Here is a 21,834-nt window from a genome sequence, read left to right as displayed (position 1 = left end):
GACAGCAGTGGTTGTTTGGCACATGATATGGTTGAAATGCTGGTCTGTGGACCAGACTTTCCAGAAGGCCTTATTTGATATTCCCTTTGTGGGGGATTGCCTGTTCAGAGCCTCCCTGGATGATATCATTAAGGGTCTTTCATAGGGAAGAGTACTCTTCTTCCACAGGCTGCCAGGGGCAAAGAGTCTCGTCACAGTCATGGACCTTTTTTTTCTCTCGGCACAAAAGCGCCCTTTTCGTTCCTCAGGATCTCAAGTCAAGGGATCTAAGTCTGTCAGGACCTCCTCCAGAGGTTCCATTAGGACTTGGTCTGGTATCCCGAGAGCAGGTCCTTCCAGACCTGCAGAAAAGCCCTCTTGTGCCTGAAGGGGCGCCCTCACCCATATCCGGGGTGTGGGGGTATGGGGGGGGACAGCTTTGCTTCTTTCTGGACCCCTTGACCTCCCTGATTCAAGACAAGTGGGTCCACGAGCTGATTAGTTCCGGCTACAAGATTGAGTTTTCGGTCTTATCCTCCAGACAGTGCTATCCTTTCAACCTGCGTTAATCCCCAGACTGCCTGCAAGGTCTCTTCGGGGCGGTGCAAGACTTGCTACTACAAGGGGTCATTGTTCCGGTCTCAGAATCTGCACAATTTTTCATGGGTTTTATTCAAACATGTTTGCAGGTCCCAGAAAGGAAAGCGAGGTACGTCCAATCTTGGACCCCAAGCTCTGGACCACTTTGTATGTCCCGAATAGAGTCCATTCGTATGGTAGTGGCATCCCTTCCAATTTCAATATTCCAATATATGTCGGTCATCCGTGCTTCCTCCACTTGTCGTGTGCGAGGACCATTATCAAGAGGCCTCGCCTCAGCTCCTCGGGTCTTCACAAAGTGTTTAGCCCTGTGTTGGCATTGTTGCGCCAGAGGGGGATTGCGGTACTGGAGTACCTGGGAAATCTCAGTCTCCGACTGCTCTGACGGACAACCGGGAGATTACTGTGCGGATTCTGCAGGAGTTCGGTTGGAAATTAAAATTCCAGGTATTGGCTCTGGTTCTCTCCACCTAGTTGGACTATCTGGGTCTGCTCTGGACTCGGCCTCAGCCAGGGAAGTTCCAAAATCTGCAGGATGCAATTCGGCTCCTGTTGTCCAGCAGTCGGTCGTCTTTCAGGACTTGCATGTCAACCTTCGAAGCAAACATGAGACCTCTGCAAAGAGCGATTCTTGCCATTTGGGGCAAGAATCCACAGTCTCTAGACAATCTGGTCCTGTTGAGCAGGGGTACGAGACAATCTGATCCTGTTGAGCAGGGGTATGAGAGGGTCCCAGATTTGGTTGCCTTGTTCTCTGGCGCTTCGACAGGGTAAATCTTCCTTCCCCTGTACTGGTTGGTGGTCACCACAGATGCCAGCCTGATCCGATTGGGGTGGCGTTTTTGGCACGAATTGTGCTCAGGGGGTCTGGACTCTGGAAGAATCTAGACTACCGATCGATATACTGGACATTTCCTCCAGAGGTTTTTCATCATTTGTGTCCCCGGTGGGGAACTCCCGAGGTGGTTCTGTTGGCCTCTCATCTCAACAGGAAGGTGCTTAGGTTTGTGGCATGATCTCGGGATCCTCGGGCCGATGCCACAGACACACTGGTGGCTCCTTTGCGGCATGTATTGTCTGATATAAGTCTTTCCTTTAGAACTTCTGCCAAGACTCCTGCATAGGTTTGAGGCAGAAGAGATTACGCCCATCCTAGTGGCTCCAGACTGGCCCGATCTGATACAGTTGGTCGTCGATGCTCCTTGGAGACTTCCTTTTGTTGACTCAAGGGCCACTCTTCCATCTTGCCTTACAGTCACTGGCTTTAACGGCTTGACTGTCCGAGCCAGGTGCTAAAGGATAGTGGGTTATCTGAATCTGTTATTTCCACGATGCTGCAAGCTAGTAAATCTACTTCTAGGAAGATTTACCATCGCGTTTGAAGAGCGTGCTTTGCGGGTGTGAATTTCTTGGGGTTCACCCCCACTCCTTTTTGGTGAACCAGAGTTTGCTTTCCTCCAGCGAGGTGTTGAGCAGCGTCTGGCCTTGAGTACCATCAGGGGCCAGGTTCGGCCTTGGCGGTTTTCTTTCAAAGTCTTTTGGCTACGCATTCTTTGGTTCGCACTTTTTTTCCGGGGGTTCCCCACTTGGCTCCCCCAGTGCGGTCTCCGTTGCCCTCGTAGGATCTCAACTTGGTGCTGTCAGTTCTTCAGTAACCGCCGTTTGAAAAAATGTATGTGATTCCTCTGCTTACATTGTCCCAGAAGGTAGCCCTCTTGGTGGCTATTTCTTCTGCACGTAGGGTGTCGGAGCTGGCAGATTTGTCTCGTCGTTCACCTTATTTGGTGGTTCACAGAGATAAAGTGGTGCTTCGTCCTTGTCAGTCGTTCCTTCCTAAGGATGTTTCTGGTTTCCATCTGAATGAAGACATGGTGTTGCCTTCCCTGAATCCTGAGCCTAGGCATCCTAAGGAGATTGCCTTGCATTCTTTGGATGTGGTTCGGGCGTTCAGGGTGCATTTGGCGGCGAGTCGTTTAGGAGATCAGACTCACAATTTTTCCTTTACGGATGGACCTCGCAAGGTTTTGGTCGCGTCTGCCGTGACCATTTCCAGATAGATCAGACAGACGGTGGTGCAGGCCTATTCAATCAAGAGTCAGGTTCTCCTTTCCCTGTTAAGGCACATTCTACGCGGGCGCTCAGTGCCTTCTGGGCCTTCCCTCATCAGGCGTCAGTGATGCAAGTTTGCAAGGCAGCCACTTGGTCGTCTGTGCACACTTTCACAAAATTTTTACAAAGTGGATGTGCTGGCATCTACGGATGCTGCTTTGTCCGCAAGGTTTTTTTCTGCTGTGTTTTTTCCCACCCCTCATGTTTGACACTAGGGATGATCGAACTTTTCAAAAGTTCGGTTCGACCAGAACACCAGAACTTTCAGAAAGTTCGGCCCGGATTTCAGAACCCCATTGAAATCAATGGGACCCAATTTTGAAGCCCTAAAACCCAATAAATGCCCCTAAAAAGTACCTAGGGTTCTGGGTCATGCCCCAGAGACTATTAATCACACAAAAAAAGGTCTTAAAAATTGTCATTTTTGATAGAGAGCCAATTATTAAAAAAATTATTGAAAAAAAAAATGAGATTTTTTGATTTAGTGTCTGGGGCGGGTCTAAAAAGTGTACCTGTGAAGTTTCAGCTCTGTAGCATGTCCAGAACCAGAAAAAAAAAGATCGTTTGTATTATGTCTCTTATAGAACAGGGATATGGCTTCGCTATTTTCACACCTTGCCGGTTTTGTAGCAAGCGTTTTTTTGGGCATTTTTTGGGGGTTATTGGAGGCAGGCATAACATCAGAACTGCTGTTTAGGGGTATATATACACACACACTTATATGTATATATACACATACACATATATAGGTGTGAAAGTAGCAGAACACTATACTTGCGCTAATAAAATAATTAACACCAATATGGCTCCGCTCCTTTCACACCTATATGTGTGTATGTGTATAATACATATAAGTGTGTGTATATATATATACCCCTATACAGTTCAGATGTCATGCCTGACTCCAAAGACCACAAAAAAATGCCCAAAAAAAAAGCCTGCAATAAAACACCTGGGTGTTTTTTTTTTGGCACAGGCGTTTTTCTGGGCATTTTTTTGGGGTCTTTGGAGTCAGGCAAAACATCTGAACTTGTGTATAGGGGTATATATATATATATATATATACACACACACATGTATGTATATATACACCTACACATATATAGGTGTGAAAATAGCAGAACGCTATGCTTGCGCTAATAAAATAATTAACACCCATATGGCTCCGCTCCTTTCACACCTATATGTGTGTAGGTGTATATATACATACATGTGTGTCTATATATACCTCTATACACAAGTTCAGATGTTTTGCCTGACTCCAAAGACCCCAAAAAAATGCCCAAAAAAAGCCTGCAATAAAACACCTGAGTGTTTTTTTTTTTGGCGCAGGCGTTTTTTTGGGCATTTTTTTGGGGTCTTTGGAGGGAGGCAAAACATTTGAACTTATAGGATAGGGGTATATATATATATATATATATATATATATATATATATATATATATACACACACTTATATGTATTATACACATACACACATATAGGTGTGATAGGAGCGGAGCCATATGCCTGTTAATTATTTCATTAGCGCAAGCATAGGGTTCTGCTATTTTCACAACTATATATGTGTAGGTGTATATATACATACATGTGTGTGTGTATATATATATATATATATATATATATACCCCTATACACAAGTTCAGATGTCATGCCTGACTCCAAACTTGTCCTCAAAAAAGCCCTATAAACGCTTGCAGCAAAAAGCAGGCTGACCGGAGAGAAGCCATATCGCTGCTCTGAAAGTCACATAAGCGAAAACGATCTTTCCTCTATAGCGGTCACCCTGAAATGGAAGGGTTTGGTCACCCTGCCATAGCAGTCAGTGTCAGTTCACCCTACACTACACTACGGTCACCCTGGCACTTAACACTTTCCCTACAGAAACTTGATTTTTGAAGCTAACTAAAGTGGAAAATAGCACCCTAACTACACTAGATATCCCTTTCCTCACACTAATAATTGCTAAATGACACTTTGAAGCAGAAGTAACAGAACTGCTTCTACTCTCTTCCATGTCCCTGTATTCCAATGCTAGGAATTTGGCGGGGGCTATCTTATATACTGGGGGGGCGTATTCACTAATGATTGGCCTCTAGACCCCCTAGTCACTCCAATCACATTCCTAGCATTCTCCTGCCCCCTCAATTGGTTTTTACTAATGGTTCTGGTCCAATCACAGGCTTTTAAAGCCCATTTCCTGGCCCATTGCATTTTGGTTGGTTCTGGTTGCCGAATTCCGAACTTTTTCAGCAAAAAGTTCTAAATTCGGCTGAACGACCGTTGGTCGACCCGAACCGTTCGATCATCCCTATTTGACACTGCTTTGGGACGTCCCAATGGTCAAGAAGATTCTGGAGCTGTGTCCGTCAATGAACGAAAGAGAAAATTGGATTTTTGTCTTACCGTAAAATCCTTTTCCCTGATGTTCATTGACGGACACAGCACCCACCCCTCTATTGAGTTGGCTTATATGTCTTCTGACACTGCTTGCAACAAAACTGAGTGCCTATTGCAGGGAGTATGTCCCCTGGGACTGCCCCATAGGCATGGTAAAGCTTTTTCCTGCCTAGTGTCCTACTCCTGTAGGGGGCAGCATACCCCAATGGTCAAGAAGAATCAGGAGTTGTGTCCGTCAATGAACATCAAAGAAAAGGTTTTTACCGTAAGACAAAAATCCAGTTTTCTTAAGCTGAGGCCCTAGAGAATAAAATAGTGGGTGCTGTCATTATTTATGTTGCACTGTATTTGAGTGGTGGAATTTTAGTGCACTCAAACACAATGATAATAATGTGATAACATCCTCAAACTATGGAACCTTAAACAGAAAGCAATAATGAGGGAGGAGTCAATAACCCAATCATGGTGGTCTTCAGGATCAGTCCAGTCTTCATCTTGGTTGCCCCCCCCCCCCCCATCCTCACTCTCTGACCTCTGGTGGGGCTCAGCCCCGCTGTTATTCATGACTAAATCATGGACTAAATAAGGAAGTGCAGGACTTCTTGTATTGGGAAGATGGCAATGAGTGATAGAGGGGGTGGGGACACTTGATCTATAATCCCCTCATCACTGTCACTCCTATAAAAGACAGTTCTCGTTGTTTCCTCACTCTCTGACTAAGGTGCATGGATAAAGAAATTAACTGGTAGGAGATTCAGAGGACCCATTTACTGGTTACCTTGAAGGGGGAATTGTAAGACAAAGCTGCCTGATGTTGGCGGAGTCCTGGTTTAGGGAAACCAATCTGCTGATGTCTAGTAATAATCTTTGTATTTCTTTTTTAGTACATGGACGGGAGGTGAGGAAAACCTCAGAGGATTATCTCACTTTGTCTCCAGACTGTAGAGTAGAAGATGAGGACATCTATAGTCCAGGAGAAAGCCCGACTACCTCAAATGTCCATCCGGCACCACACAGTGTAGATGGACCATCGTATTCCTCTTCTCATGAGGAACCTCAGACTGTGAAGGACAGTGCCAGACCATTGTATTCCTCTTCTCCTGAGGAACCTCAGACTGTGAAGGATGGTGCTGTTCCATCGTATTCCTCTTATCCTGAGGAACCTCAGACTGTGAGGGACAGTGCTGGACCATCGTCTTCCTATTATTCTGAGGAACCTCAGACTGTGAAGGACAGTGCTGGACCATCGTCTTCCTCTTATCCAGAGAAACCTCACACTGTGAGGGACAGTGCCGAACCATTGTCTTCCTCTTATTCTGAGGACCCTCAGACTGGGAAGGACAGTGCCAGACCATCATCTTCCTCTTATCCCAAGGAACCTCAGACTGTTAGGGACAGTGTCGCCCTACCAATGGATAAGAGTTTTCCCTGTACTGAGTGTGGGAAGTGTTTCCGTTATAAATCCAGACTTAATGAACATAAAAGATCTCACACAGGACAGAAGCCGTATTCCTGCCCTGAGTGTGGGAAAGTTTTTTTAACAAAGACCCAGCTTTCCACACATCAGAGATGGCACACAGGTGAGAAGCCGTATTCCTGTTCTGAGTGCAGAAAATGTTTTGTACAAAAATCAGGACTTATCGCACATCAGATGTCTCACACGGAGGAGAAGCCGTATTTATGTTCAGAGTGCGGGAAAAGTTTTGTGCATAAATCACAGCTTATCAGACATCATAGTTCTCACACAGGGAAAAGGCCGTATACTTGTTCTGAGTGCGGGAAATGTTTTGTACAAAAACATCACCTTGTTAAACATCAAAGTACTCACACGGGGGAGAAGCCGTATCACTGTTCTGAATGTGGGAATCATTTTTCAGATAAGTTACAACTTTCCATGCATCAGAGATTGCACACAGGTGAGAAACTTCATTCCTGTTCTGAGTGTGGGAAAGGTTTTGCACAAAAATCACTGCTTGTCAGACATCAAATTTGTCACGTGGGGGAAAAGCTGTATTCTTGTCCTGAGTGCGAGAAATGTTTTTCAACAAAGTCACATCTTATCAGGCATCAGAGATTGCACACGGGGGAGAAGTCGTATTCCTGTCTTGAGTGCGGGAAATGTTTTTCAGTGAAATCCAAACTTAGCATACATCAGAGATCGCACACGGGAGAGAAACCGTATTCCTGTCCTGAGTGCGGGAAATGTTTTTCATTGAAATCCAGTCTTATCATACATCAGAGATTGCACACGGGGGAGAAGCCGTACTCTTGTCCTGAGTGCGGGAAATGTTTTCCAAGCGCGTCACGTCTTTACAGGCATCAGAGATCTCACACAGGTGAGAAGCCATTTTCCTGTACTGAGTGCGGGAAATGTTTTTCAAGGAAGTCACATCTTTACACACATCAGAGATCTCACACAGGAGAGAAACCGTATTCCTGTCGGGAGTGCGGGAAATGCTTTTCAGATAAGTCCACTCATAATAGACATCAGAGATTGCACAAGGGTAAGAAGCCACTTTCCTGTCCTGAGTGAGGGAATTGTTCCTCACTGAAGTCCTGTCTTCCTGTACATCAGGGGTCCCACACAACCCTTGAGGTGCGGGAAGTGTCTTCTATATGAATAAAAAGGATCAAATCAGCGCTAAAGCAAAAACACAACATATACATAACATACAACAAATAAGGACCATCAGATAAAGTATATAAAATGTGCATAAAAAATAGAGTGCAAAACATGCTTGAATGAAAGCACAAGTGAATAATTAAATCCACATAGAAGAAGTGCAATATGAGGTGAAAGAGAAAAAAATTATTCATATTCTCTAAAAAAAACAAAACGTGACTTTCTCATCCTTAAGAACATCACGCATTTTGTGACGCAATGCGTCGTGGGTGACATGTCGGGAGGAGCCGAGTGACATCACTTATTTTGTGACGCAACGCGTTGTGAGGAGCCAGGTGACGTCACGTATTTTGTGACACAACGCGCTGGGAGGAGCCAGGTGATGTCACGTATTTTGTGATGCAATGTGTCGGGAGGAGCCGGATGACGACACTTCTGGTCTTCTGCCGAGACTGGAAGCTTACATTCTTTCAGCTTACATTACATCCGGGGATCCCACGGTACTACCTGTTACTTACCTGCATTCGTATATTGATTTGTAAGTTAATACTTTTTTTACTATTAAATCTTTCTTTTACATACTACAGCATGGAGATGCTTATTTGTTTTTCCGTGAGCCGACCACTTACTGTTATGGAAGAATTCTTACAACTGGATTGCTTAATATGAATGCGCATATTATCCTTTATTAAGGTGAGCGGCCATTGCACTCATTGGTTGGATAAGTGCTTGTTTTCTCTGGAATTCCACACGGATGACGTCTCCCGGGATTCCACACAGGAAGGTCACACCATCCCTCTACCACCACTCTTTATTTGTGGACTCATATATATTTTTGATATATTTTTTCACGAACCTTAAAGATTCTTTATTATATTTTTAGAGAATATTTTTTTTTTCTTTCACCTCATATTGCACTCCCTATATGTGGGTTTAATTATTCACTTGGTATAGTATGTAAAAGTGACAAAATACGTGATGTCACTCGGCTTCTTCCGACACGGTGCGTCACAAAACACGTGAAGTCACCCCGATCCTCCCGACGCGATGTGTCACAAAATGCCTGACTTTCTCGAAGTTGAGAAAGTCACATGTCTTGTTTTTTTTTTTTTTTAGAGAATATTAATCATTTTTTCTTTCACCTCATATTGCACTACTTCTATGTGGCTTTAATTATTTACTGGTGCTTTCATTCACGCATGTTTTACACTCTTATTTTTTATGTACATTTTATATACTTTAACACTTGGATTTATCTGATGGTCCTTATTTGTTGTATGTTATGTATATGTTGTTTTTTTTTTTTTTTGCTTTAGCGCTGATTTGATCCTTTGTATTATTGTTTATTGTATGTAGTGACACTACAGTGATTGGCTGCTATTGCCTCTCATTCATTTTGCCTTTAGCACATAGTTTACCTATTTTAGACACTTCTATATGAATGTTGCTGGACATGTGGGGGAGAAGCCATATTCCTGTCCTGTGGGGGTATTTGTTCCTCACTGAAGTCCTGTCTTCCTGTACATCAGGGGTCCCACGCAACCCTGTTGCAGACATCAGAGCTTGCACACGGGCGAGTAGCCGTATTTCTGTCCTGAGTGTGGGAAATGTTTTTCAAGGAAGTCACATCTTTATACACATCAGAGATTGCACACGGGGGAAAAGCCTTATTCTTGTTCTTGTCCTAAATGCAAGAAATGTTTTTCCTAGAAGTCCAATCTTTACATTTATCAGAGATTTCACACGGGGGGAGGCCGTATTCCTGTTCTGAGTGTGAGAAATTTTTTTCAAGGAAGTCCAATCTTTATACACATCAGAGATGGCACACGGGGGAGAATCCACTTTCCTGTCCTGCGTGAGGGAATTGTTCCTCACTGAAATCCTGTCTTCCTGTACATCAGGGGTCCCACACAACCCTCGAGGTGTATTAGTGCCTTGAGTGCGGGAAATGTCTTCTATTTGAATGTTACTGGACATGTGGGGAAGAAGCACACCCTGATATACACCTCAGATATACTCCATGGCTGATCTTCATCATGTAAGAAACACTTCATAAGGAGATCTGAGATCACCAAAGACATGGATGAAGTGTTGTCCCGTGTCGGCCATTGATAGCAGGAGAAAAATAAAAATGGAGTCCCTTAACTTTCATTGGCTGAGTACATTTTGTGGTGGAAACTTTCAAAAACACTTACAGGTCTGTTTAAAAAATGTTGTGGTGGAAGCTTTTACAAACACTTACAGGTCTGTTTAAAACTCCCTGAGTCGTGATGAATGTTGGTCATGTTTTATTTCATACAATAATTTCCTATGATCGTTGGCTCCATCTAGTGGTCAGAATGCTGTATTGCTCTATTTTTTCTAAAGGAGGTATTTCAGGAAAAATTCCTCATTATGGCCACTAAATGGAGCTGACGGTCATAGGAAATCATTGCGTTAAATAAATTACAGCAAGAATTTATCACGGCTCGGCAAATGGTTGCCCCATTCGTCCAACAAATTTTTTGAAAATAGACCCCCTTTGTTTACTATTTTAGTCATGGTTTCATATAAATAACTGAAGGCGTCACCTGGTGACATTAGACGCACTGACAAAACACGTTGGGTGGGTCTTCCGGGACACGTCACTTCCGCCATCTTGGAACAAAAACCGGCATTCCCATGTTGTTTTAATGGCGTAATTTCTTCTGAACATTGTAAGTGTCTTTTTGGTATTACTATAATAAATTTAAAAAATATTACACCATGAGAGGTTCCTTTTGTGTCTCCCACTTGATTTGAACCTAAAGGCGCAGCCACCGCTGGTCTGGTTCAGGACGCCCTCCGTATCCTTTGGTTTGATGCAAGCAGAAGAGTTTCTGTCAACTAGTTCTCATCTTATGCGGTTCTTGACTTCCTTAACTAGGGGTCAGGAAGTTCTGGTGAGGGAGGTGTGCCCACGCATGCTGGTGGAGAGGAAAACCCAGCTAGTCACGTCGGTGCCTAATAAAGTGTATCTGGAAAGTAACAGAGCTTCACTTTTTCCACATTTTGTTATGTTACAGCCTTATTGCAAAATGGATTCAATTCATTATTTTCCTCAAAATTCTACAAACAATCCCCTATAATGACAATGTGAGAGAAGTTTGTTTGAAATCTTTGCAAATGTATTAAAAAGAAAAAAGAAAAAAAATTCCATGTACATAAATATTCACACCCTTTGCTCAATACTTTGGTGAAGCTCCTTTGGCACCAATTACAGCCTCAAGCCTTTTTGAGTATGATGCTACAAGCTTGGCACACCTATTTTTGGGCAGTTTCTCTCATTCTTCTTTGCAGGACCTCTCAAGCTCCATCAGCGTTGGTGCACAGTCATTTTCACATCTCTCCAGAGATATTCAATCAGGTTCAAGTCTGGGCAACTCAAGGACATTGACAGAGCTGTCCCGTAGCCACTCCTTTGTTATCTTGGCTGTGTGCTTAAGGTTGTTGTCCTGCTGGAACATGAACCTTCGCCCCAGTCAGAGGTCCAGAGCGCTCTGGAGCAGGTTTTGCATCAAGGATGTCTCTGTACATTACTGCATTCATCTTTCCCTTGATCCTGATTAGTCTCCCAGTTCCTGCCGCTATAAAACATCCCCACAGCATGATGCTGCCACCACCATGCTTCACAGTAGGGATGGTATTGGCCAGGTGATGCCGGACCTGCTGATTGGCTCCCACTGTATCCAACCATGGTGGGAGCGGTTCACCGACGGCGTGCGCACCCGTGCCCTAGACTCGTAAGTGTCAGATCACATACCAGGTGTGTGACGCAGAGCACCCAACCTGCCACAGTTTATCTACAGTGGGTGGTCGCTAAGGGGTTAATCAGAGTGTAGCATCAAGTCATTTAAACTCCTGGGATATTGATCTGGTCAGTTAAGTAGCAGAGGGGGTTGTTAATCATATTCAGCTGCTTTGGTGTTAATGAAATTAACAGGTGCACTAGATGGGCAACAATGAGACGTCCTCCACAACCAGAATAGTTTTACAAACAGGTGGAGGCCACTGACATTTTTTTCCCTACTCATCTTTTCTGACTGTTTGTCACTAGGTTTGCATTTGGCTAGGGTCAGTGTCACTACTGGTAGCATGAGGCCATACCTGGACACTATAGAGGTTACACAGGCAGTCCAACTCCTCCAGGAGGGCACATCAATACATCCCATTGCCAGAAGGATTGCTGTGTCTCCCAGCACAGTCTCAGAGCATGGAGGAGATTCCAGGAGACAGGCAGATACTCTAGGAGAGCTGGACAGGACCGTAGAAGTTCCTTAACCCATCAGCAGGACCAGTATGTGCTCCTTTGTGCAAGGAGGAACAGGATGAGCACAGCCAGAGCCCTACAAAATAACCTCCAGCAGGACACTGGTGTGAATTTCTCTGACCAAACAATCAGATCAGACTTCATGAGGGTAGCCTGAGGGTCCTAGCTCGAGAGCCAGAGTGTCCGCCTCGGCGATGCTCGAGAGGACTTGAGAGCGGTTGACGTCACTGCTGGGTCCGGGTAAGCAGGGTGCTCACCCAGACCTGGAAGTGACGTCACCCACTCTCGAGTTCTCTCGAGCACCGCCGAGCCGGGCACTACTCTGGGTCATAACATTCCCCCACTTACGAGGCCAGAACATTATCTTTGTTTTGGAGATAAATTCTAGTAATATGTTCCTCTAAACCAACAGCACTGACAATAAATAGACAAGACAATGACCATCCTGACCATACATGGCCTACAAAGGGCAATTATTACACTACACAGGCAGCCAATGGGCAATCATTACAATAGGCAGCCAACACAATGATGGAGTGCCGGGGTCCGGAGTATGGAGCATAGAGCCCCTTACATAGTTACATAGTTACATAGTTAGTGAGGTTGAAAAAAGACACAAGTCCATCCAGTTCAACCCATGATGCGTGTGTGTGTTTGCTTTTAACCGTACATTGTGTACCCCTGTATGTTGTGGTCTTTAAGGTGTACATCTAATAGTTTTTTGAAACTATCTATGCTCCCCGCTGATACGACTGCTTGTGGAAGAGAATTCCACATCCTTACCGCTCTTACAGTGAAGAACCCCTTACGCACTTTAAGGTTAAACCGCCTTTCCTCAAGTTTTAGTGAGTGGCCACGTGTCTTATTGTATTCCCTTTCTCTGAATAGTTTGTTCCTTATGCTAGGGTCGCCAGTACAGTATTTGTACATTGATATCATATCCCCCCTCAATCGTCTCTTCTCCAGAGAGAATAGGTTCAGTGCTTGTAGTCTTTCCTCATAGCCGATGTCCTCCATTCCCCTAATTATTTTTGTTGCCCTCCTCTGGACTTTCTCCAGTTCCAGCACATCCTTCCTGCGGACCGGTGCCCAGAACTGGACAGCATACTCCAGATGTGGCCGGACCAGAGTCTTGTAGAGCGGGAGAATAATCTCTTTATTTCTGGAGTGAATCCCCTTTTTTATACATCCCAGTATTCTGTTGGCTTTGCTTGCGGCGGCTTGGCATTGCATGCCACTGCCAAGCCTGTTGTCTACCAGTACCCCCAAGTCCTTTTCCATCCTAGACTCACCCAGAGGTTCACCCCCTAGTGAATAGCTTGCTTTCTGGTTTCTGGCACCCAAGTGCATTACTTTACATTTTTCTACATTAAACCTCATCTGCCATGTGGTTGCCCACCCCGTTATTTTGTTCAGGTCTGCTTGCAAGATTTCCACATCCTGCATAGAAGATATTGGCATGCCTAATTTAGTATCATCTGCAAATACTGAGATTGTACTAGATATCCCCTCCTCTAGATCATTTATGAATAAATTAAACAGGATTGGTCCCAGGACAGAACCCTGGGGGACCCCACTTTCCACACCCGCCCAATCCGAGTACTCCCCATTAATCACCACCCTCTGTACTCTCCCCTGGAGCCAGGTCTCTATCCAGGTACTCACCTTATGATCCATACCTACCTTCCTTAGTTTGTACAGTAAGCGTTTGTGAGGAACGGTGTCAAAGGCCTTTGCGAAGTCCAGATACACCACATCCACAGGCTTACCTTTATCTAGGTGGCAGCTCACTTCATCGTAGAAGGTTAACAGATTGGTTTGGCACGAACGATTTTTCATGAATCCATGCTGATTTCTACTTATAATACCATTTTCATTACTAAAGTCTTGTATGTGGTCCCTTATCATCCCCTCCAAAATTTTGCAGACTACTGATGTTAGGCTGACCGGCCTATAGTTACCCGGGATATATCTCGGCCCCTTTTTAAATATTGGTACCACGTTGGCTTTTTTCCAATCAGCTGGCACCATACCCGTCTGTAAACTATCCTTAAAGATCAAGAATAATGGTCTGGCAATCACCTGGCTGAGCTCATTAAGAACCCTCGGGTGCAAGCCATCCGGTCCCGGGGATTTATTTATGTTAAGTTTCTCTAGTTTAGCTCTAAGTCTATCCTCTGTTAGCCATGGCGGCACTTCCTGAGGTGTATTATTTAGTTCGGCCTTACAAGCGGGTTTCGTGTAGCCCCCCGATTCCTTTGTGAAGACTGAAGAAAAGAAATTATTTAACACTTCCGCCTTTTCTCTGTCCTCAGTGGCCATTTTTCCTTTATCATCTTTTATGGGGCCAATGTGCTCTGGCCTGGCTTTCTTACTGTTTATATACTTAAAGAACTTCTTGGGGTTCTTTTTGCTCTCCTCCGCTATATGTCTCTCGTGTTCTATTTTAGCCGCCCTGATTTCATCTTTACATTTCTTATTACACTCTTTGTAGTGCTTAAATGCTGCCAATGACCCCTCAGTCTTGTATTTTTTGAAGGCCTTTTCTTTAGCTCTAATATACATTTTAATGTTGGAGTTTAGCCACCCAGGGTTTAGTTTTGCTCTTTTAAATTTATTTCCCTGTGGAATGCACTGGCCCACTCCCTTGTTAAGTATGCTCTTGAAGCACTCCCATTTTTCCTCCGTGTTCTTTGTTCCCAGGGTTCTATCCCATTTGATATTTTCTAGCAGCGAGCGCAGTTTAGGGAAATTGGCTCTTGTGAAATTCAGCGTCCTTATATTACCCTTGTGTTTCCTATTACTGTAATTAATACTGAAACCAATTGACCTATGGTCACTGTTCCCTAAGTTGTCCCGTATTTCTATATCCGTGATCAGGTCTGTATTGTTGGTAATCAGTAGGTCAAGTACCGCATTGTTTCTTGTCAGTGCGTTCACCATCTGACCCATGAAATTGTCCTGCAAAACATTTAGGAACTGCCGAGCCTTGGCTGAATGCGCGGTTCCTTCTGCCCAGTCTATATCTGGATAATTAAAGTCCCCCATTATAATGACATTTCCCATCCTTGCTGCCAATCCTATCTGTAACATGAGGTCCGCCTCACCCTCCTCCCTCTGGTTGGGGGGCCTATAGCATACGCCCAATATTACCTTCCCCGCCGTGCCTTCCCTTTGAAGCTCTACCCATACGGATTCTGCCTCGTCCATAGCTCCATTATTAATATCATCCCTCATATTTACCTGTATACTGTTCTTAATATACAAACATACCCCTCCCCCTTTTTTACTTTCTCTATCTCTGCGATAAAGGGAATACCCCTGAATGGACGCCATCCAGTCATGAGAGCTGTCAAACCAAGTCTCAGTTATCCCCACAAAATCTAAGTCCTCCTCAAATATCAGCAGCTCCAGCTCTCCCATCTTGTTGGCCAGGCTTCTGGCATTGGTATACAAACCTCGTAATTTTGATCGGTTATATTTATCCTCTTTTGATGTTTTTAGGCTGCTCTCTTGATTTTTCCCCATACCCACCCTGGGTATAGGAGCTCCGCACACCCTATCGCTAATGCCCCCATTTCTGCCCTCTGAAACTTGCTTTCCACTGGGTAATTCTACATCTGTACCCTCCCCCCCATTCCCTAGTTTAAAAGCCCCTCTAACTCTTTGGCCATCCTCGCACCCAGTACGGCTGCACCCACCCCATTTAGGTGCAATCCGTCCCTACCAAAGAGCCGGTGACCGACTGAGAAGTCGGCCCAGTTCTCCAGGAACCCGAAACCCTCCTTACTACACCAGCTCCTCAGCCACTCGTTAACTTCCCTAATCTCCCGCTGCCTCTCTGGTGTGGCTCGAGGTACAGGTAGTATTTCGGAAAATATTACCTTGGAGGTCCTAGTCCTCAACTTAGCGCCTAAGTCCCTGAAATCGTTTAGGACTCTCCGTCTTCCTCTGCCTATGTCATTGGTACCCACGTGTACCATGACAGCTGGGTCTTCCCCAGCCCCACCCAATAATCTGTCCACCCGATCCGCTATGTGCCGAACCCGAGCGCCCGGCAAACAACAGACTGTTCGGCGCACACGGTCTTGGTCACAGATTACACTGTCTGCCCTTCTAATAATTGAGTCCCCTACCACCAGCACCTGTCTTTCCTTTCCCTTTCTCCCAGCCTCACTGGAGGAGTTCTTCCCCTGGCAGCTAGGGGCGTCGCTCTGCTCCAGCAATGCTGGTCCCTGACTGGTTTCCCCAACATCACACAACGGGGCGTATCTATTGGGGTGCTCCAGCCCAGGATCAGCCTCCTTGCCTTGTTCCCTTCTACCCCTCCTAACTGTCACCCCTCTACTCTGCTCTGATGCCTGCACCTCCGATACTCCGCCCACCTCTGTGCAGACCCCTGCCTGCACCTGATTGGTACAATCCTGGCTCTCCTCCGGCATGGACATTCGTCTCAGTGTTGCCAGCTGCTTCCCTAGATTCAGGACCTGAGCTTCCAGGGAAGCAACGTGCTCACATTTTGCACATTTGTATTCGCCTTCGATCGCATGACCGAGGAACGCATACATATCACAAGATGTACACCGAGTCGCATCTCCACACCCGCCGGGCATTGTACCTACTAATCTAATCTAATGGGGATTCAGTAATTTAAGCCTATCCTATGTGGCTATTTCCTGGCTTCCTAACGCTACCTTCTCACCCTCTGGTATTCCGCTCCACTCACTTGACACTCAGTTGCACAACACTCACAATCTCACAGCCAGGTCAGACGCACAACACTGAGTCGCACAGCCCGGTCAGACGCACAACCCTCAGTCGCACAGCCCAGTCAGACGCACAACACTAAGTCGCACAGCCCGGTCAGACGAACAACACTAAGTCGCACAGCCCGGTCAGACGCACAACACTAAGTCGCACAGCCCGGTCAGACGCACAACACTAAGTCGCACAGCCCGGTCAGACGCACAACACCGAGTCGCACAGCCCGGTCAGACGCACAACACCGAGTCGCACAGCCCGGTCAGACGCACAACACCGAGTCGCACAGCCCGGTCAGATGCACAACACCGAGTCGCACAGCCCAGTCAGATGCACAACGCTGAGTCGCACAGCCCGGTCAGACGCACAACGCTGAGTCGCACAGCCCGGTCAGACGCACCACGCTGAGTCGCACAGCCCGGTCAGACGCACAATGCTGAGTCGCACAGCCCGGTCAGACGCACAACACTAAGTCGCACAGCCCGGTCAGACGCACAACACCGAGTCGCACAGCCCGGTCAGACGCACAACACCGAGTCGCACAGCCCGGTCAGACGCACAACACTGAGTCTCACAGCCCGGTCAGACGCACAACACTGAGTCGCACAGCCCGGTCAGACGCACAACCCCGATCGCACAGCCCGGTCAGACGCACAACCCCGAGTCGCACAGCCCGGTCAGACGCACAACCCCGAGTCGCACAGCCCGGTCAGACGCACAACGCTCAGGTAGTAACAGGTACTCCCAGATACTCAGGTACTCACAGGTACTCACAGATACTCAGGTACTCACAGATACTCAGGTACTCACAGATACTCAGGTACTCACAGGTACTCCCAGATACTCAGGTACTCACAGGTACTCCCAGATACTCAGGTACTCACAGGTACTCCCAGATACTCAGGTACTCACAGGTACTCAGGTACTCACAGGTACTCAGGTACTCACAGGTACTCACAGATACTCAGGTACTCACAGATACTCAGGTACTCACAGATACTCACAGATACTCAGGTACTCACAGGTACTCAGGTACTCACAGATACTCCCAGATACTCAGGTACTCACAGGTACTCACAGATACTCACAGGTACTCACAGATACTCACAGGTACTCAGGTACTCACAGGTACTCAGGTACTCACAGATACTCACAGGTACTCACAGATACTCAGGTACTCGCAGATACTCAGGTAGTAACAGGTACTCACAGGTACTCAGGTACTACACTACACCCTCAGTCAGTGTACAATCTCAGTCACCAGTCTTACTTACCTAGTGTATGTCCCTTTAAGTCTGACTCTAGCAGTTCCTGGCTTTTTTTTTTTTTTCCCTCAGACGGTCAGTCTCCGCTCTGCACCCGCCTCCCTCTGTCACTTCCCGGTCAGCCTTTGCTCCGCTAGTCTCCTCTGCTCCCTCTCTGTCAGGGGGGGGTCCGCACCACTCGCCGCCCGCCGCAAAAAAAAAAGGGGGGGGGTTTACTGTACCGCTCGCCACCCGCGATAAGAGAGGGGGGGGGTCCCGACCCGCTTGCCGCTCGCTTCTGGGGGGGGGGGGGGTTCGAGCGCCGCTCCCCGCCGCTGCTCTCCTGGGGGGGGGGGGTTACTCACACGCGGTCGGTCGGTCACGCACAACACACTCCTCTCTCCTGCACGCCCTGACAGCCTCTGATCCCGCGCTCTGCTCCTCTGCTCCACAGCACCACCTGCTGGAAACCAAGTTTAGCTTCTACATTGCTGGTCAGGAGGAACAAAACATTCCCCGGCCTGCCATGAAGAATATGTTCCATCATTGGTGTCAGAGGAAGGAAAATACTGAGGGAAGTAGAGTACCTGAGGGGTATGTGAGGAGTACAGAATAGGTAATAGACTTTAAGGGCCCTTAGTGGGTAGTGGGGAGCCTTGCAGTCAGAGTTCTAGCGGTTTTGATAATTAGCTTGCTAATAAAACAAATGAGGAGGTTCCCCTTCCTGGACATCATGATGACCCTACATTGACCTCACGGCACTGCCTAATGAATGACAGCTACAGCGCGAACCTAAAATTGCCGGGAGGGCATACATTGACATCCTCCCGTGCACGAGCGGCCTGCGTGCTCCCTGCAGAGCGGCCTGTGATCAGCGAGTCCATGAGCCTTGCCTGATCACAGATCAGAGTAAGGGGGCGGTCCCACCCTCTTACCATGTGATCAGCTGTCAGCCAATGACAGCTGATCTTGTGAAGTAAACAGCAGCCGGCTGTCAGAGGGACATTGGTCTTGAAGAGGAGAGGGCAAATTGTGCCCACCAGTGTCACACACCAGTGCCAACTACCAGTGCCCTCCAGCACCACCTACCTGTGCCATCTGCCAGTGCCCACTAGTGCCACCTACCAGTGCCCTTCAGTGCCGCCCATCTGTGCCACCCATCAGTGCCCCCTTATCAGTGCCCACCAGTGCCGTCTTATCAGTGCCCCTATCAATGCCAAACAGTGCAGCCTATCAGTGCCACCTATCAGTGCAGCTTATTAGAGCTCAACAGTGCAGCCTATCAGGGCCCATCAGTGCAGCCTATCAGTATCCAACAGTGCCGCCTATCAGTGCCCAACAGTGCTGCCTATTAGTGCCCCCCTCATCAGCGCACATCAATGAAGGAGAAAAATGACCTGTTTTCAAAATTTTATAGGAAACTATAAAAACTGTTAGTTTGTTTTTTTCAAAATTTTCGGTCTTTTTTTGTGTGTTCAGCAAAAAATAAAACCCCCCAGTAGTGATTAACCACTTTAAGACCGGAAGATTTGACCCCCTTCCAGACCAGGCCCCATTCACACCTCAGCATTTTGTGGCTTAAAGCTCAAAGCTCCGAGCAGATTTGGCGTGTGCCCATCAGTGCTGCTTCCTTAGTGCCCTTCAGTGCCTCCTCCTTAGTGCCCTTCAGTGCCACCTCATTAGTGCCCTTCAGTGCCACCTCATTAGTGCCCTTCAGTGCCACCTCGTTAGTGTCCTTCAGTGTCAGCTCATTCGTTCCGATCAGTGTTGCCTTGTTAGTGCCCATCATTGCCGCCTCGTTCGTGCCCATCAGTGTCGCCTCGCTAGTGTCCAACAGTGTCGCCTTTATAGTGTCCAACAGTGCCGCCTCATCAGACCCTGAACCCTGCCACTCACTACCTAATGACAGTTCAGAAACTGGCGTCTGAAGTGTTCTCTTCTTCGGCCACACTCAGCACCAGCTCTCTCCCAACAGGAACTTCATTGCTTGAGCCTGAGCAACCTACTAGTCCTGTAAGAGTTTGACATTTTCTACGGGGGCCCCTGGCATCCGGCACCCCCCACCAAAGATTCTCCAGCTGTCGCCAACCTCTCTTGGGCAGTTACTCACAGAGTTCCATTTCCGGCCGGCTGGTAGTTTGCGTGGAACTCTGCATAATTTGTAATCCATGATCCGGGCCCGATGGCCCAAAGGATCTTTTTAAACAACTTTACAGTCTTTTGCTTCTCCTAGAAAATGAGAGGGTCAGCCCCCTGAAATGAACCCACTAGCCAGTGGTAGTTTGTAGATGTATCTCAGTCAATAAACGTAGGCTAGCCTGCCTCATTTGGATTCAACAGTTACTTCTTAACAGGAGTAATCCGAATGGGGGATCCACACAGTTTTCTCCTCCTTATCTTGAATTTTGATCGACCAGACCTGGCCAGATCCATCTGGGAGGCGGACCTCTACCCGGTCTATGTAGATAGCCCGCCCGTGATTCCACTTCACCTTCACTGACAGGAAGGTCTTCCACAAGTCCAGCTTAGTCAGGTTGCGAAAGGGTTTGGGGACAAATAGAAAGTCCCTTATAGCCTCATCACACCAGGCTTCTCTTCTGGCCTCTATTTCCAGCATGACCTCCTATGGAGCATAGGGATGGTCATACTCAAACTCTAAGGCCACCTTCCTCTGTATCCACCTTTGCATCCTGAAAAGTCTGGGGAGGGTTACCTCTCCCAGATGGGGAATATGGGGTCTCTTCTCTTTTGATGAGAGAGGCATAGGCCTCATTCTGATCCCCAGCCTGGGCATAGTTTCTAGGTGGGGATAGGTCTGGGACCAGATTAGCATAGGCCTCACAGAACCCCAGATTCTTGGCGCTCTATCCTCGCTCCACGGAATCCCTAGCCTCCTTATCAGGTGAGCCTAGACTGGCTGGCCTGTTCTGATCTTCAGACCCCCAGTCCCATTCAGTCTCTTCTTCTGACTTCCAGACATCCAATCCTTCCTCCAAGGATCCAAACTGATGCTGGAAGCTGGGAGACCCCACATCAATCACCCGGCTTCTTCCTCGCTGCTCACACTCACAGCCCCGGTCACCGCTGGCTATCTTCTCCCCTCTGCCTGTATAGGAGCAGACTTTTCTGCCGCTGTAGCTTTTAATGCACCAGGTGGCCACTCCCTGGCCCGCACTACCTGCATGCACCCCGGCTTGGACATTCGGGCCTCTTTCCATTTGCACCCTGGATCACTGACAGATTGCATAGACTCCAGTTGCATCAGGAACCTCAGCACTCCTCTTCCTCGGTCCGTGAAAGGCCCCGGCTCCGCAGCCGGCAGGGCGTTAGTGACCCCAGTCTCCCAAGACATTCAGATTTCTGGGCTAACCTCCACTCTCTTCCGCTCACAGCAGCAGATTGCCGCAATGCCCGCACTGGCTCCACACCTGCTCTTTCTACTGTTAAGCAGACACAGTGCGTTTGTACAGCAAGATGCATTTCTCCCGCTCTCCAGCACATCACTTGATCAGACAAATTGCAGTTCTGACAAAAATTCTTCCGTTGCCACCGGCAACCATCATTGTGCATTTGATTCTTCATCCCACTCTCCCTATCTCCTGTAGAGCAGGCCTCACACTTCTCTTGAGCATTACATTTTCTTTGGCCGTTGCCATTAGCAACCATTCCGATAACCCAGGGCGATATCCCAGACGAGCCTCCAAATGTAGCACTGCCCCCTAGAGGACTGCTGAGAATTGCAATTTCTGGATTCCCCTGGGTTACCCTTAGCAACTTGAAAGCAGACAAATAGCATTTTAAGTCCTTGGCTCCGTCAATAATCCATCCAG

At 47.1% G+C, this 21,834-nt stretch overlaps 2 protein-coding genes across 2 annotated transcripts in view; both read left to right on the top strand.

Annotated features, from left to right (window-relative positions):
• Positions 1 to 21,834, top strand: part of LOC309564447 (uncharacterized protein) — a 714,240-nt gene that overhangs the window by 671,724 nt on the left and 20,682 nt on the right. Inside the window, 1 exon segment of the mRNA XM_082269077.1 lies at positions 6,271 to 6,475. Coding sequence (XP_082125203.1) covers positions 6,271 to 6,475 — 205 coding nt within the window.
• Positions 6,454 to 9,910, top strand: LOC309562806 (uncharacterized protein). Its single transcript, XM_082267114.1, has 2 exons — positions 6,454 to 7,684; positions 9,634 to 9,910. The coding sequence occupies exon 1, from the start codon at positions 6,500 to 6,502 to the stop codon at positions 7,619 to 7,621; it is 1,122 nt and encodes a 373-aa protein (XP_082123240.1). The 5' UTR covers positions 6,454 to 6,499; the 3' UTR covers positions 7,622 to 7,684; positions 9,634 to 9,910.

This window comes from Pelophylax lessonae (genome assembly GCF_965119305.1).
Source record: "Pelophylax lessonae genome assembly, chromosome: 9".
NCBI classification, from domain to species: domain Eukaryota; kingdom Metazoa; phylum Chordata; class Amphibia; order Anura; family Ranidae; genus Pelophylax; species Pelophylax lessonae.
The sequence above is the reverse complement of the archived record's forward strand: the minus strand, read 5'-3'. Positions and strand labels throughout refer to the sequence as shown.

Coding starts and splice junctions, on each gene's coding strand:
- LOC309562806 (XM_082267114.1), top strand. CDS start 6,500: ATGGATAAGAGTTTTCCCTGTACTGAGTGTGGGAAGTGTTTCCGTTAT.